This window comes from Cervus elaphus, chromosome 4 (genome assembly GCF_910594005.1).
Source record: "Cervus elaphus chromosome 4, mCerEla1.1, whole genome shotgun sequence".
Classification (NCBI taxonomy): domain Eukaryota; kingdom Metazoa; phylum Chordata; class Mammalia; order Artiodactyla; family Cervidae; genus Cervus; species Cervus elaphus.
The window spans coordinates 49,574,739-49,590,823 of record NC_057818.1 but is presented as its reverse complement, the minus strand read 5'-3'; the positions used below and the strand labels follow the sequence as shown (position 1 = coordinate 49,590,823).

At 49.8% G+C, this 16,085-nt stretch overlaps 1 protein-coding gene across 2 annotated transcripts in view; it reads left to right on the top strand.

Moving 5' to 3' along the window:
* The first annotated feature begins 5,123 nt into the window (after window positions 1-5,123).
* Window positions 5,124-16,085, top strand: part of LOC122692011 (Fc fragment of IgG binding protein) — a 41,911-nt gene continuing 30,949 nt past the window's right edge. Inside the window, exons 1-4 of one of the 2 annotated variants that reach the window (XM_043899156.1) lie at window positions 5,124-5,158; window positions 5,476-5,532; window positions 10,369-10,715; window positions 15,057-15,627. In XM_043899156.1, the coding sequence (XP_043755091.1) occupies window positions 5,478-5,532; window positions 10,369-10,715; window positions 15,057-15,627 (973 nt within the window). In that variant the 5' untranslated portion in view covers window positions 5,124-5,158; window positions 5,476-5,477. Of the gene's footprint in view, window positions 5,159-5,475; window positions 5,533-6,965; window positions 8,214-10,368; window positions 10,716-15,056; window positions 15,628-16,085 lie in introns of those variants that run through there. The other variant, XM_043899155.1, reaches the window with a different exon arrangement.

Genomic DNA, 16,085 nt, shown 5'->3' with positions numbered 1-16,085 from the left:
CACAACCCAACATCACTACACCTCTAGAATGGCTAAAATTACAAAGTCTAACAAGGCCAAATATTGGTGAAGCTATGGAGCAACCAGACCAGTCACTTATGGGAGTTGAAACTGAAACAAGTTTGGTAGCATCTACTAAAGCCAAGCTCAGTGACCCAGCAGTGACCATTGGGAACTCCACAGCACATCCCAACAAACTGCACGTGTGTCAAAAGATAGAAGTCATTAGCCCAAAGTGGAAAAAGTAAAATGGGGAAATATGTAGTGATTTTTAAACAAGCAAGTATCATATGGCAATGAAAATGAACTACAGTTATGTACATAGGATAATACTGAGTGAAAGAAGCCAGACACAAAACAATATGGACATTTCATTTGTGTAAAGTTCAAAACCAGAGTCCAGTGTTTAAGACCCCAAGCTCTCAATGCAGGGGGTTCGGGTTCCATCCCTGGTTGAACTAAGATCCCTCATGCCTTACGGCTCAGCCAAAAAAGAAAAGAAAACAAAACAAAACAACAAGCTAAACAATCTGTGGTGTTCGAAGTCATGACAGTGACTCCTTATGATCCCTGGGTCAGGAAGATCCCCTGGAGAAGGGAATGACTACCCACTCCAGTATTCTTGCCTGGAGAATCCCAGGAACAGAGGAGCCTGATGGGCTACAGTCCATAGCGTCGCACAGAGTTGGACATGACTGAGCGACTGCATGGAAGCATGGGAAGTAGGGAGTGGGTAGTGATTAGGAAGGAAAATTCAGAAGGCTCTGGACTGCTGAAAATATTCTTTCTTGACCTGGTTGTGGGTTATAAGGATGTATTCACTTTTAAATAATTCAATGAGCTGCATACCTTTATGATTTGTGCATTTACCAATATGTGTATTTTATTTCCAGAGGATGTTAAAAAAATATTCCCATGAATCAAATTAGAATGGTTTCTACAAGGGGGCCAGGAGTAGAAAATGGGTATAAAAGAGAATAGATAGATAGGTAGGTATGGGTGGCAGATAGAGGTTTTTAGAGTTTTATCCTGTCTAATACAGACATAAGTTACAGGTGGTTATTTAAATTTAATTTTAAATGGATTAATTAAATTAAAATTCAGTTCCTCCATTACATGAGTCACATTTCAAGAACTCAATAGAGGAACTTCCCTGGTGACCCAGTGGCTAAGACTTTGAGCTCCCAATGCAGGGGGCCAAGGTTCGATCCCTGGTCAGGGAATTAGACCCACCTGCCACTACTGAGAGTTTGCATTGCTACAACTAAAGATCCCTCATGCCACAGCAAAGATAGAAGATCATGTGTGCAGCAACTAAGACCCAACACAGCCAAATAAACAAAATTTTTTAAAAAATGTTTAAAAGAGCTCAATATGTACATGGAACTATTGCCTACCACACTGGATGGCCCAAAACACAGAAGTTTTATCATCACAAAAATAGTCTAAGTGGACACAGATAAGATCTCCTGGAGAGGACTTCCCTGGTAGCTCAGTGGTAAAGAATCTACCTGCCAATGCAGGAGAGGCGAATTCTGTCCCAGATCTTGGAAAATCCCACATGCTGTGGAGGAACTAAGCCCGTAAGCCACAACTACTGAGCCTGTGCCCTAGAGCCTGTGCTTTGCAACAAGAAAAGCCACTGCAACGAGAAGCCTATGCACTGCACCTAGAGAGCAGCCACGACTCCCCGAAACTAGAAAAAACCGACATAGCAGTGAAGACCCAGCACAGCCATTAATAAATAAATATATATATTTATTTTTAAAGCAGAGACATCACTTTCCCAACAAATGTCCATATAGTCAAAGCTATGGTTTTTCCAGTAGTCGTGTATGGATGTAGGAGTTGGACCATAAAGAAGGCTGAGAGCTGACAAATTGATGCTTTCAAATTGAGGTGTGGAGAAGACTCCCAAGAGTCCCTTGGACAGCAAGGAGATTAAACCAGTCAATCCTAAAGGGAATCAACCCTGAATATTCATTGGAAGGATTGATGCTGAAGCTGAAGTTCTAATACTTTGGTCACCTGATAGGAAGAGCTGACTCACTGGAAAAGACCTTGATGCTGAGAAAGATTGAGGGCAGGAGGAGAAGGGAGCAGCAGAGGATGAGATCATTGGATAGTATCACTGACTCATTGGACATGAGTTTGAGCAAACTCTGAGAGATAGTGAAGGACAGAGAAGCCTGGTGTGCTGTAGTCCGTGGGTTGCAAAGAGTCGGACACGACTTAGTGACTAAACAATGATCTCTTGGAAAAAAGAGGCAGTTAGAGAAATAAGCAGAGAGAGAATCTAAAGAACACCAATGTTAAAAGAGTTATTGTAGAAAACAGACCAAAATAACACAAGAGCCAGAAGAAAGTGATATGGAAACCAAGGCATTTGAAATTTTCGAGGAGGAAGTGTTTGTGTCAAATGTTACTGAGGAGTTACATTGGAGGGTTTAGCAGAGCGAGTTCAATGCACATGGAAGTCAGGTTGTGGTGGGTGAAAGAGAGGTGGGTGAGGAGGTGCAGAACAGGACCATAGATGTAGCAGGTCTGAAGTTTCAAGAGCATAAAACAAATAAATGGAGTTCCCATAAAGCAAGGAAGTGGATGGCCAGTGCAGTGTAGGAGGAATAAAAAATGGTTAGCCTTACCTCGGGTTCTCAGGAAATGACACATGCAGAAAAGGATATCTAGATTCCAGGCCTGGGGTTAGCAGGTAGAATATGATGAAGAGTGGAAGGAACTGCACCGGCAAGATGGAAGTTGCCGGAAGTGGGGCATTAGGGCTTCAGACAGCCCTGCCAAGAGTGTGGACTTGCATTCATAGGGACAGAAAGGCATGGAATGTTCTTGAGCAAAGGAGGAAGAAGGTCAAGTTTGAACCTCAGGGAGCTTAGTGGCAAGATGGAGGAATCCCCAAGGAGGTGTAAAGACCCCTTGTGGGATCCAGAGCATGAAAGGATGAAGTTCAAATTTTCCAGCAATTTTGACCTCCTTGATCTGAATGTACTCTGAATTGAGCTGCAGAATAAATCCTCTCCACCTGTGCTCCAGATCTCCAAAACCCAGACAAGCTGGAGAGTCCCAGGGATCTCCAATGGTATGACCAATACAGATCTGCCCCCTCTCCCGGCAGGGAGAGGCCAGAGGCTCAGACACACAAACACCCCCTTATCTGGGCTCAGCCAGGACTGCTGGTGCAGGACGGATGTGATTTCACTGACCACAAGGAACTGCCCCCCCCCCCGCCCCCAGGTTATCTCAGGGATCACCTGTGGAGTTCCTGAGAATTTGATATAACATGGAGCAGGGCAGAAGGCGTGTCACACCGTACCCCCCCCCCCATACACACCTACCACACTCATACCCCTTGGGCTCTGAAAGGAGGGAGAAGGTCCCAGGGGTGTCAAATACTAAATTGTGGGGACTTTCCACCACCACCCCACTTCTGGGGACTCTCTCTGCAGAATGCAGCCATGGATTTGGATGGGGGAAGGCTCCTCTCTGGGTTAACCAGGGGAGACCTCAAGGCTTAGAGATTGATGTGAAGAATCACCTTGGGTCTTACTCTAATTCTCTGCCCCTCACCCCTTATTGCTCTAGATGTCTCAGGCTAAATGAGGGGTGTCTATCTGATATAGAAGATTTTTTGACATCTTTGTTTGCAAATCGCTGTTTCCTCCTCAGGACTCACAGCAGCCCCTCCTCCTAATCCTTTCCCTCAGGACCCAGGAATGCCTCCACACAGAGCTCTCATTCCCCGTGCGTCCCCTCACCCCTACCTGTTTCTTGATATCTTTGGCTCTCATCCTGTCTCTTGTTTGCTCACCTCATTTTCCTGGTTGACTTTGGGTTCCAGTCAATTCTGAGTCTTTATCTCTCCCTCTGGGAACCTGCCCTGGGTGGGGGCTATGACAGCTCCCACCCACCCTGGCCGCCTGGAGGCCCAGGCCTTGTGATAAGGGAGGTGAAGTCCTGGGGGCAGCAGCTGCTGGGGTGTTGTCCGAGAGGACAGCCAGGCTTTGCAGCTGCTGTTCCCAGGGGAGACTCCCCAGCAAACAGTGAGTCCTGAGTCTGGGAGGAGGAGAGCAGGGCGTGGGTCAGGCCAGCCCCTCAGGAGGAAGAGACTCCATCTCTAAACACCCACACCTCCTCTCATCTGTCTCTGCTTCTGCTCCCCTAGATGTGACCTAGAACCCCATCTCCCATCCCAGGCAGATTTTGGGTTGATGGGGGCACCACATCACCCAAAACTTGTTCAGCTAGTCCCTTCTAAGGAAAACAAAACAAAACACCTCCCAAAAAACAAATTCTCCAGAAAGCCGAACCCAGTGTCTACGTGGAACCAGGAAACGGTGGCCTCCATCCTTCTTTGCACACAGCTCCAGCCCCTGCGGCCCACCTGCTCCCCACCTGGGGCCACACCAGAAGAGCCTGCCTCCCCCACCCTGCCACAGTCCTTGAGAGTTTACAGAGTGTCCTCTGGGAGAGAAATAAGCCCAGTGAGGCTACACCTGATGTTCCCATCTTGCAGATTAGGTACCCAGGAGACCCTGTGAGTTTGGGGGTGGAAGTATTGTGTCCCACTCCACAGCCCTGGGTCAGATGCTCAGATTCCTGCCCACCTGACACCTGACCCCCCCACCCCCCACCTCAAGTGGCTGGAAACAGGATATGGGTAGCTGGGGACCAAAGGAGAGCTTGGGGGGAGTGGGGACCCGGATGTGAGTCCTTCATTATTGTTCCTGGCAGGAGCCAAAAGGAAAAAAAAAATCTAGCCATCGAACCAGCAAACAGGACCAAATGCCACTTTCAGCTCCTGCTCCCTGCCCTCTGGGAGCCCAGGTCCAGGCCCTCAGCACCCTGCTCCCCAGCTGTTTCTCTTGGGGACACCACCCTTCCAGGACTGAAGTCTCTAGCAGACTCCCTAGGCACAGCTACCAGCTGTTCTCACACCCCTCTCAGACATTAGGCATGCAGGCTTGCCCTCACCCTTCGCAGGCCTCCAGGGCGCCCATTTCAGCTGACCCTGGGGTCAGCAGCCTCCTCCAGGAAATTGGCACCATCTGCGTGGCAGGTGGCCCAGGGTGTGGCCTGAGGAATTAAGAGACTCCACTATATAGGCCAGCCCAGGGGCCATTCCCGCAGCTCCAGGAACCTGCAGGTGAGAGGGGCCTCGCCACCTTTAGAAGTGGGACATCAGGTCCCCGACCCTTGCCCCTGGCTCCAGGCCTCCCAATCCCACCCACCCACCAGACCCACTGGACATCCAATTCGCCATCCTACTCCTGTCGTGCCCTCCCTGCCCAACCCCCAGACCCACCAGATGTCCAACTCCCCTTATACATACGTTGGCCCTTGGACTCAGCCCAGTTCATTCTTCCTGGTGTCCAGGTAGCCCTTGTCCAGAGACAAGCACTTTTGTGCTCTGACAGGGGGACAGATCAGCCTCCCATGACCCCCTCTCTTCTCCCACTACAGACATGGGTTCCCTGCGGAGCTGGTGGATGCTTTGGGCCGGAGCAACCCTCCTGTGGGGTAAGTTAGACCGAAATCCCATCTATGTCCTGGTTCCAGACTGAAGAACTCTGCCTGCCTGGGTCAGCACCCTCCACTGGAGCCACCTCTGCAAACCCATCTCCCAATGTGACCTCAGGCTAGCTGAGATTGGGAGAGAGGCCCGTTAAGTCGGGCAGAGAAATGTGGTGGAATTCACCTATCTTCTGTCAGTTCTGGAGGGAAGCAGGTAAAAGCTTTAGTCCCCAAATTCAAGTAGGTAAGAACCGCTTTCTTGATTTTCTACAGCTCAACCCAAGTTTTGACTTAGAGCCTCATTCTGTTGAGGTGATGGAAAATTTCACTAACATCATTTGGGGGGGGGGGGTGGGGGCTTGGTGCCTCATTCTCTAAGGCTTTGTCCAGGACTAGAGTCTTACATAAAGCCAAAGTCTGGGGGGACGGATGGGACATCTGGGCCCTCTAGTTACCAGTCAACGTCTATTCAGGTTACTCTAGTTACATTCATCCCCCTGATCCCCTGGCCCTGCGGGACACTAGGGTGTTCTTCATGGATCCCCTTATTCAGCAGACAGTCCCTCTATAACCCCCCACAACTCTCTCCAAAACCCCATAGAGTGATATATCTCTTCCTCTCCCCATCTCCTCTCAGCCCTAGAGGATCTCTTCCTTGATGGAGGTGTTGAAAAGTGCCCACTCCTCTCTATTGCTAGGAGACATTTTGTCCATACTCTCGTAATCCCTGTTACCCTTCACACACACGCTTCATCCTGTGAAGACAGAAATCACAAACTGGCACCTGAGGGCCCCGCAGTGCAATATTTGCTTCATTTATTTGTTTGGCTACACCGGGTCTTAGTTGCAGCAAGTGGGGTCTTTACTTGCAGCACTTGAACTTTTAGTTCCAGCATATGGAATCTGGTTCCCTGATCAGGGATTGAACCCAGGCTCCGTGAACTGGAAGCTCAGAGTCTTAGCCACCAGGGACGTCCTCATACTGCTTACTTAAAACAATTTTGGATTGGAGATTTCACACAGAAATTCAACTCTCTAATGTCTCTTGAAAAATGGTAAGATCTAACATTTTTAAGGGAGAACCTATAAGACATTATAATCACAACAGATTAAAGCCAGTAGCAATGTGTATGGTGAATGAATGCTCTAGCCCACAGGCTGCCCCTTCTGTCTCACACATTTATGTCTCTTGTTCGGCCCCATCAGCATTTGAGCCTGAGAGCCCTGTCTGAAGTGTTCAGGCTTCTGGAAGGCAAAAGCCAGAAAGGTTGGTAGGTGACCGCTGCGTGACTAAGGGGAAAGGAGAGAGAAGAGAGAAAACAGAAGCTCGTGTTAGTATCCCAACCTGTGAGCCAGGCACAGGGCAGGAGACTGCTTCTCTGACCGGGGTAGGGGGGATTGGATAAAGCAAGACCCACGACTGCATTTTCTCACCCCAGGGTTGACCCAGGAGGCCTCAGTGGACCCCCAGAACAGCGGGGGTGAGGAATTCCTCACGGCCTTCCTGCAGAACTATAATCTCGGGTACAGCAAGGCCTATCTCTGCCTCCTCCTCTCCAGTCTGTCGGACAGCCTCACCTCAGTCTCCATCCTCAGCCGGGCAGATGGCACCACACAGAAGGTCACTGTCAGGCCAGAGCAGTCAGTCTTGGTCAACATCAGCGCCAAGGCTGAGATGGTCGGCAGCAACACCTTCCAGCATGCGGTGGTGGTCCGCTCTGACCGCGCCATCTCGGTGCAGGCGGTAAACGCTAAGCCCCACACGGCGGATGTGACGCTGCTGAGGCCTGTCCGCGCCCTGGGCACTGAATACTTTGTGTTCACGCCCTCTGACCCTTCGTCCAAGAACCTCAAGGAGTTTGCTGTGGTGGCGGGTGCGGCCGGGGCCTCTGTCAGTATACAGCTGAAGGGGTCGGTGACATTCAAGGGCAAGCCCTACGCAGCGGGCCATGTCTTGAATGTGAGCCTGGACCCCTACCAAGTGGCCCAGGTACAGGGCACGTCTAACCTCTCGGGGTCAAAGGTCACTGCCAGCAGCCCCGTGGCTGTCCTCTCCGGTCACAGCTGTGCCCAGAAAAGCTCGAACTGCAACCATGTGGTAGAGCAGCTGCTACCCACGTCTGCCTGGGGCACCCGCTACGTGGTGCCGCCTCTGTCCTCCCGCAGCCAGCACGATGCGGTCTACGTCATGGCCAGCCAGGCCACAAAGCTGACCTACCGCCTGGGGCGCGCCGCTGGCTCCCGGGGGCTCCAGGCAGGCAGTGTGGCCAAGTTTGAGATCCAGCAGTCCCGGCCGCTCTACCTGTCTGCAAACGTGGGCATCCAAGTCCTGGTGTTTGGTGCGGGTACCACCAAAGATGGGAAGACCTATGACCCTCACCTGGTCCTGATGCCAGACGTGGCGGCCTACTGCCCTGCCTACGTGGTGAGGAGCGTGCCGGGCTCTAAGGGTGTGGCCCTGGTGGTGGCACCAACCGAGGCCACTGACGAGCTGACCGTGGATGGGCAGAGGCTAGGGGCCAAACTCTCCTGGGCCGCTGTGCCAGGCAGTGAGTTCTCCTATGCTGAATTGGACTTTGGCACGGCTGACAGTGTCCATGTGGCTGAGGCCACTACCAGCTTTGGGCTGCTCACCTTTGGGCTAGACCAGGACGTGAGCTTCGGGACAGCAGCTGCCTGTGGCCGGAGTGAGTGACAAAAAATGACCTCTGACCCTGTCCAGATGGTAACCCCTTTGCCGACTCTCTTGCCTTTTCCCCCTTTCCCATCCTCTCTGTGCTCATCTGTGGTTTCTGGGTCAGCTGGGCTGCCTCCCACTTACCTGAATCCTCCCTGCCATCCTTCCTTTCCTTAAGCCTTCCCAGGCCCTCCCTGTCCTCTTCCCCCCACCCTACCACAGAAGCAATTCTTTAAATGTTTAGCAACTGGCACGACCCAGGGTCCCAACCAGTCTGCAGAGATACCAGACACAGCTCTGCAGCAGGGTCCTAGAAGCCCCCAGGGTGTCTGGCATCAGCCCTTTGTCTATTGCTTTTGTGGAGGGACGGGGGTCTGGTGATAGGGAAAGAGTCCTGGGGAGAGCCAGGGTGCCAAGAGGAAGGGATCTTTATGGGGCAGGATCAGGTCAGCAGTTTCTTACCAATCAGCTTGGAAATATTTTGTTACTCTAGCAACTGATAGACAACTATGTGTGTGTTCAGTCACTCGGTCATGTCTGACTCTTTGCAACCCCATGGACTGTAACCTGCCAGTCTCTCCCATCCATGGGATTTTCCAGACAAGAATACTGGAGTGGGTTGCCATTTCCTCCTACTCCAGGGGATCTTCCTGACCCAGGGACTGAACCCTTGTCTCCTGCATCTCTCGCATTGGCAGATGGATTCTTCACCACTGAGCCCCTCTAGGAAGCTACAACTATACCAGTTACTAACTCCCTCCCTCACACACACACCTCATATATGAATGCCAAACTCAGGAGGTCTAAAAGTATTAATATAATAATGATGGATACCGTGGGGGGAGTATTTCTCAAAATACCAGGGACCACCCTAGGGCCTTGTATGTGTTAACATAGTTCATTTCTAGGACCCAGCCCTGTGTGTGCTTTGGGGCCCAGCCTGTCGAGGAGTTGCCACCAGGCAGTGCAGCGTTTGAGGGCATGGATGCTGAAGCCAGACTTCCCAGGTTCAGATCCCACCTCTGCCTGTGTGACCTGGGGCTTGTGACTTCACCTCTGTGGACCTGTTTCCACATCTGCAAAATGGGAAGAATGCTGCACCCCTCATGGGATTGTGAAGTGACAGTGCAATAAGTTAACGTTTGTGGAGCGTTTGGGGGGTTATCGGGTAGTGAGCAGGGCTATGTGAGGGTGAGCCATTATTATGAGCAGACAGAAGGCATGAGCTTTTGAAGACCAGGGGGAAGGGGAGGAAGAGCTGTTTCTTCCTGTGTGGGCCCCCATCCCGAAGCAAGGATCCTAGACACGAGTTCCCAGCACTCCTGTCCACCCTCCAGGGCATGGAAGCCACTCAACTGCAAAGGGCCACCTTGAGCTTGGCTAGTAATGGGGAAAAGATAGGTGAATGTTTACAACAGATAATAACCTCATTAACACCTGGAATCAGTTCCAAACCCTAACTTATGTTTTAGCTTATTTAAACCTGGCCACTCTCCCCTCCCCAGCTGTCCCTGTGAAGAAGGTATCACTATCCCCCCATGTCACAAGTGAGGAAACTGAGGCACAGAGAATTTTACTTTCTAGCGTCACACAGCTAATTAGTTTTGCCAAGATTCGAACTCTGCCATTTCCATTCTGTTGAACAGTCTCTGTTTTCCATTTTCTATCTTTATTTTATTTTTATTTTTTGGCCACACCGCACAGCAAGTGGGACTTTAGTTCCCTGACCAGGGATCAAACCTGAGCCCCCTGCCTTGGAAGGATGGAGTCTTAACCACTGGACCACCAGGGAAGTCCCCACTTTGTATCTTTAAAAAAGGATTCCCTTAGCCTTTTACCCTGAGTGGGAAGGTAGAGGAGAGGGGGGAAACAGAGAGAAAAAGCAAAAATGAAGGCCTTCCCATGATTGTTCCTGCCCGAGGTTCTTCACCACCTTCCAGTTCCTCGGGGCTGAGCCGTATTAAACTGGGGAACCAGCAAACCTAGGAACAATCAAGCCTGAGCTGCTCTCTCCCTGTGAGATTCCAGACTTCAGTTTCCCTACTTCTCAAATGGGCGGCTGGGAGTCAACCACTCAAACTCCCCAGGGCGGGAGAGCTCCAGGATTCCCACTGGGGTGGACACTCCTGATTCTTTCTCTGTGGCCATCCCTCTTCCCTCCCCAGCCCAGCGGACGCTGGAGAAGACCCCCTGTGAAGGCAAGCAGTGCGCTGCCAGGCAGCTCTGCAAGGTGGTAAATGGGCAGGCCAGGTGCGTGGCCTCCGTGGCTACCTGCCGTGCCCAGGGTGACCCCCATTACACCACCTTCGATGGCCGCTACTACGACATGATGGGCACGTGCTTGTACTCACTGGTGGAGCTGAACAGTGAGGACGCCAGCCTGCCTGCCTTCAGCGTCGACGCCAAGAACGAGCACCGAGGCAGCCGCCGTGTCTCTTACGTGGGCTTGGTGACCGTGCGCGCCTACAGCCACGCAGTGTCACTGGCCCGCGGGGAAGTTGGCTTCGCCCGGGTAAGGATCCAGAGGAGGCATCAGAGTTTAATACCCAGGAGCCGCCTGCCAGTCAGATGGAGGAGGCAATGTCTGGGTGTCAGACCCCAGACCCAAGCTCTTTGCCATGGGGTGGAGGGTGCAGAGAAGTGGGCCAAGGGCGTGGGGGCTGGGGCAGGGGGATTTGAAAATCAGTGGCAGAACCTTAAACTTACGTTCAGCAATTCGATTTCTAAAAATTTGAAGAATGCTCAGAGATATGGTTAGAAAAACAGGTTTATGCCAATGTGTTTATATTATTATATCAAGAAGGCGGTGAGGGTGGGGGAGAGAAAGAAGACAAATATCCAAACAATGAGAATTTCTTAAGTGACCAAACACTAAAATTTTAGTGAGTACCTACTATGTACAGAGAAGGCAATGGCAACCCACTCCAGTACTCTTGCCTGGAAAATTGCATGGGCAGAGGAGCCTGGTGGGCTGCAGTCCATGGAGTCGTGAAGAGTTGGATACGACTCAGCGACTTCACTATGTGCTGGGTTTGTTTTTTCCCACTTTCTATTGTATTAATGCATTTAATGCTAACAGCAATCTATGCAGATAGGCACTATTAACACTTTTTGATGAGGAGGAAACTGAGATCCAGAGCAATGAATGACTACTCAAGGGCTTCGGGCTAGTAAGAGATGGAGCTGGGAACTCCAGCAGGGTGGCTCCCAAGCCTCCATCTTAACCTCTAGGCTATTCTGCCTCTGGTAAATGGGTTGCTACTCAGCCAATATAAATAACAGCAATCTAATAATAGGAAAATAAATGAGTGGTGATTTTTTTCCTCCTATATTGCTCTGAACATGTTTAAACATCCAGAAAGATTGAAATCGTTGTACAGTGAACACTCATTTAACATTTTACTCTTCTTAGTTCATCACACGTCTAACATCTGCCTATCCCTCTGTCCACTCAACAGTCCCTCTTTTTTAGTCACTTAATTTTTAAGTTATTTTTAATTGAAGGATAATTGCTTTACAATGTTGTGTTTGTTTCTGCTGTAACATGGTAAATCAGTCAAAACTATATGTCTATGCATATGTACATGGACATTTACATATATAACCCCTCCCTCGGGAGCCTCTCACCACTGCCCCCACAATCCCACCCCTCTAGGTCATCGCAGGGCACCAGGCTGGGCTCCCTGCGTTATGCAGCAGCTTCTCACTAGCTATCTGCTTGGCCTCTGGTAGTGTATACATGTCAATGCCACTTTCTCAATTGATCCCACCCTCTCCTTCCCCCACTGTGCCCACGAGTCTGTTCTCTATGTCTCTTACCTCCATTCCTTCACTGCAATTAGGTTCATCAGTACTGTTTCTCCAGATTCCATATATATGCTTTAATATATTATATTTGTTTTTCTTGACTTACTTTACTCTGTATAACAGGCTCCAGGTTCATCCACCTCACTACAACTGACTCAAATTTGTTCTTTTGCATTTGAAAGTAAGTTCTAGACATCAACACACGTCATCCCTAGAGATTTCAACATGTATACCATTAACTAGAATATAATATTTTTACATTTCTGTTTACTTTTGAGATAAAATTTAAACATAATGAAATTCACGCATCTTAAGTGGACAGTTCACTGAGTTTTGATAAATGTGCAAATCTAAGGTCTGTCAAGGTATAGAATGTTTTCATCCTTCTGAAAAAAATCCCTCATGTCCCTTCTCAAACAATGGCCAACCCACCCATAGAGGCAATCGTAGTTCTAACTTTTCTCCACCAGCGGTTACTTTTGCTGGTTCAAGAACTTCATAGTAACGGAATCAGCCAGTGCAAGAAGCCTTTTGTGGAAGGCTTCTTTAAGCTCAGCATAATAGTTTCAAGGTTCTTCCCTGTTGCTGCAATTAATTTTTTAATAGATAAAGCATTCACAGCTCAAAACAAGAAGGCACGTTGCGAAAGATCCTGCTTTTACCCCCATCTCCACCTGCTTTCCCCGGCTCCCCACAGGTAATGACTTTTACTGATTTCTTGAGTGTTCATCTAGGGTTTCTTTATGCCAATACAAGTAAATATAGACATACATTCTTACCTTTCCCCTTTGTTAGCAAACAGTACTGTACGTGGGCTCTGTTCTGCACTTGACGTTTTGCCCTGAACAGTGCATTCTGGAGCTGTTTCCTTATCAGTGGGGAGGGGGCCTCCTCTTTCCTTTCTATAGCTGCACAGCCTGCCATTGGCTGAATGCATCGTGGTTCCTTTAGCTCAGGCCCCTCTGATTGGATGCTGTGTTCATGATGGCAAGCAGTATTGCCCTGAATATTCCTTTTTTTAAGTTATAGTTTTTAATGGAGATCTCTTTTACAAAATTTATTTATTTGACTGAGAGGCATGTGGGGTCTTAGTTCCCCAGTCAGGGATCAAACCTGTACCCTCCGCATTAGAAGTGTGGACTTTTAACCACTGGACAGCCAGGAAGTCCCCATGAATATTCTTGTACTTCTCTCGTCTTGTGAGTGTGCAGGTGAATCTGTGAGATCAATAAGCGTGTGGATTAAAGCAGGTGTTTTTGAGGTCTAGATAGGCTGAGCACAAACTCCGGGGGACCTCAGATCCCTTGAACTTATGTCCAGGATCTTGCATGTGCTATGTAGTTTTTCAGAGAGATGAACTATTACTTTGTCAGATCCTTACAGAGGTCAGTGACTTAGCAAAGGTTTAGAGTTACAGGTAGAATGATGCTAGGATGCCCACAAGACTATTTTAGAGACAATAGGGGTTCATGAAATGGTGACTTCAGCATGGGCTCATTATTTTTAAAAAATGTATTTAAAGGTAGAAAAAGAAACTTGCATGATGCATAAATACATGTGTGCGTGTCTGTAGCAATATAGGTGGTTTTCTCTTTTCTCATTTTTGATCATGTGTATTTTGTAAGTCTTCTGTACTGAACAAATACTACTTGTGTCATGTAAAAATGAAGACCCCTGGTCTTAGGCAAGAGATGGATTTGGACAGTGGTCCCTGCACTGAGAGCCTGTGAATGTGGGCTGTCTCAATCACTGCCTGACATAGACTTGGACACATGGGAAGACTCAGGGAGGCATTGCTGACTGAATGAATGATGTCTCACCTTTGACCTTGCTCATGCTGTCATGTCTGTTACTCCTTTTTTTACACTCCATTTACTTGGCTAAGACAAGACTGTGTGAAGAAAGAATCAGAAAGAGATGCTCAGAGGAAAATGGTCCTGGGGACAGAGAGAATACACTCCTTATCTTCCAGCTGGACTCTCTGTCTCCACTAAGGACATTTGCAAAGAAACATCTCTCTCCCTCCTGGTTTTTGTGGCTCTCTCTCTCCCTGGTCCTTTACAGCTCAGTTCAGTGTCCCTTCCTCCAGGAAGCCTCTCCTGACCTGAAAATTTAGGTCTGGTCCTTTCTCTAGGCTCCTGCAACCTCTTATTCCTCCATCGTCCCAGCCCTGATCACTCTGATCTGTCACTATCTAGTGACAGGTCTGTCTCCCCCAGTGGAGTGGGATCTGGTCATCAGTGTATCTCCAGGGTTCTCCCAGGCCAGGGCCAAGTCCAGAGTTAGTGCCCAGTGAATGTTTATTTAATACAGCAGTGCCTAATTCACTTACTGAGCGCCTGCTATTCTGCTAGGTACCGTTCTAGTATCTGGAGATGAAGCAGTGATTGAAAGAGACCAAAACCCCTGTCCTGTGGAGCTGACAGTCTAGTCAAATTAGGGACAATAAACATCAGATTAGTGCTTCTCTGGTGGCTCAGTGGTAGAAAACTCACCTGCAAAGGCAGGAGATGTGAGTTCGATCCCTGGGTTGGGAAGATCCCCTGGAGGAGGAAATGGCAACCCACTCCAGTATTCTTGCCTGGGAAATCCCGTGGACAGAGGAGTCTGGTAGGCTACAGTCCGTGGGGTTGCAATGAGTTGGACGTGACTTAGTGAGTAAGCAGCAATAAGCATCAGATAGTTGTTGCAGATGGCATTTTAGAAAGTTAGACACTAGAGGGAAAAAATAGAGCAGAGAAAGGGAACAGGAACCAGGGAGGAGTTGCCATATAAAATGGAGTGGTCAGGGATGGCCTCCCTGAGATAGTGACATTTGAGCAAAGTCTTTGTAAGAGGCAAGGGAGTGAGCCATGTGTATTTCTAGGAAAAGAACCTTTTGGGCCAAGGAAAAGGCAGGAGCAAAGATCCTGAAGCTTGACGGGTGGCACTAACAGGAGGGAGGAATCCCCACGTGGCTAGAAGAGGGACACGCGTGGGAGGAGATGAGGGGCTGAAGGCCAGACCACACGGGGACCTGACCCTCCTCTCCTCGTTCCCTCTGCAGATCGACAACCAGCGCTCACGCCTGCCTGCCTCCCTGAATGAGGGACGCCTGCGAGTGTACCAGAGCGGAACACGGGCTGTGGTGGAGCTAGATTTCGGGCTGGTGGTCAGCTACGACTGGGATGCCCAGCTGGCACTCAGCCTGCCCGTGCGCTTCCAGGGCCAGGTGTCCGGACTGTGTGGCAACTATAACGGTGACCCCACTGATGACTTCCTTACACCTAACCTGGAGCAGGCTCCCAATGCTGTGGAGTTTGCCAGCAGCTGGAAGCTGGATGACGGGGACTACCTCTGTGAGGATGGCTGCCAGGAAAACTGTCCTGCCTGCACCCCAGACCAGACCCAGCAGTACGAGGGCAGTCGTTTCTGTGGCATGCTGACCCAGCTCAACGGCCCCTTCGCTGTCTGTCACGAGGCCCTAAACCCCCAGCCCTTCCTGAAGGAATGTGTGTATGACCTGTGTGTGGTCAACGGGGACCGAGCCAGCCTGTGCCGTGGCCTCAGTGCTTATGCCCAGGCCTGTCTGGAGCTTGGTATCTCTGTTGGGAGCTGGAGGTTGTCAGCCAACTGCCGTGAGTGATACCCTGGGGGGGGGGGGTGCTGGGAGCACGTGGTAGGAGGCAGGGGTGCCCCCTGCATCTGAGCATTGACTGTGGTTCAGCCTGGAACTGGATGATGCCAGGGACACAGCAATGGCCAAGATGGCCAGGCTCTGCCCACAGTGAGCCTAAAGTTGAAGCAGATGTATCACTAGACAGTGATGGTCCAGAGTGGTCAGGGCTGGGATGAGGGAAGTTCAGAGGGGCTATGTGAGACCAGAGAAGCTTCCTGACTCAGCCTGTGGGGTGAAGGAGGATCTCCTAGAGAAAGGGATGCCCAATCTGAAGCCTGTAGAAGGAATTAGAACTAGATGGAAAAGCGGGGGGCAAGAAATGGACTATAAGCTGAGAGAAGGACATATGCAAACACTTGGCATGAGGTGTCCCAAAGCAGACATGTGAATATCACTTCACTTGTAACCCTTCCATAA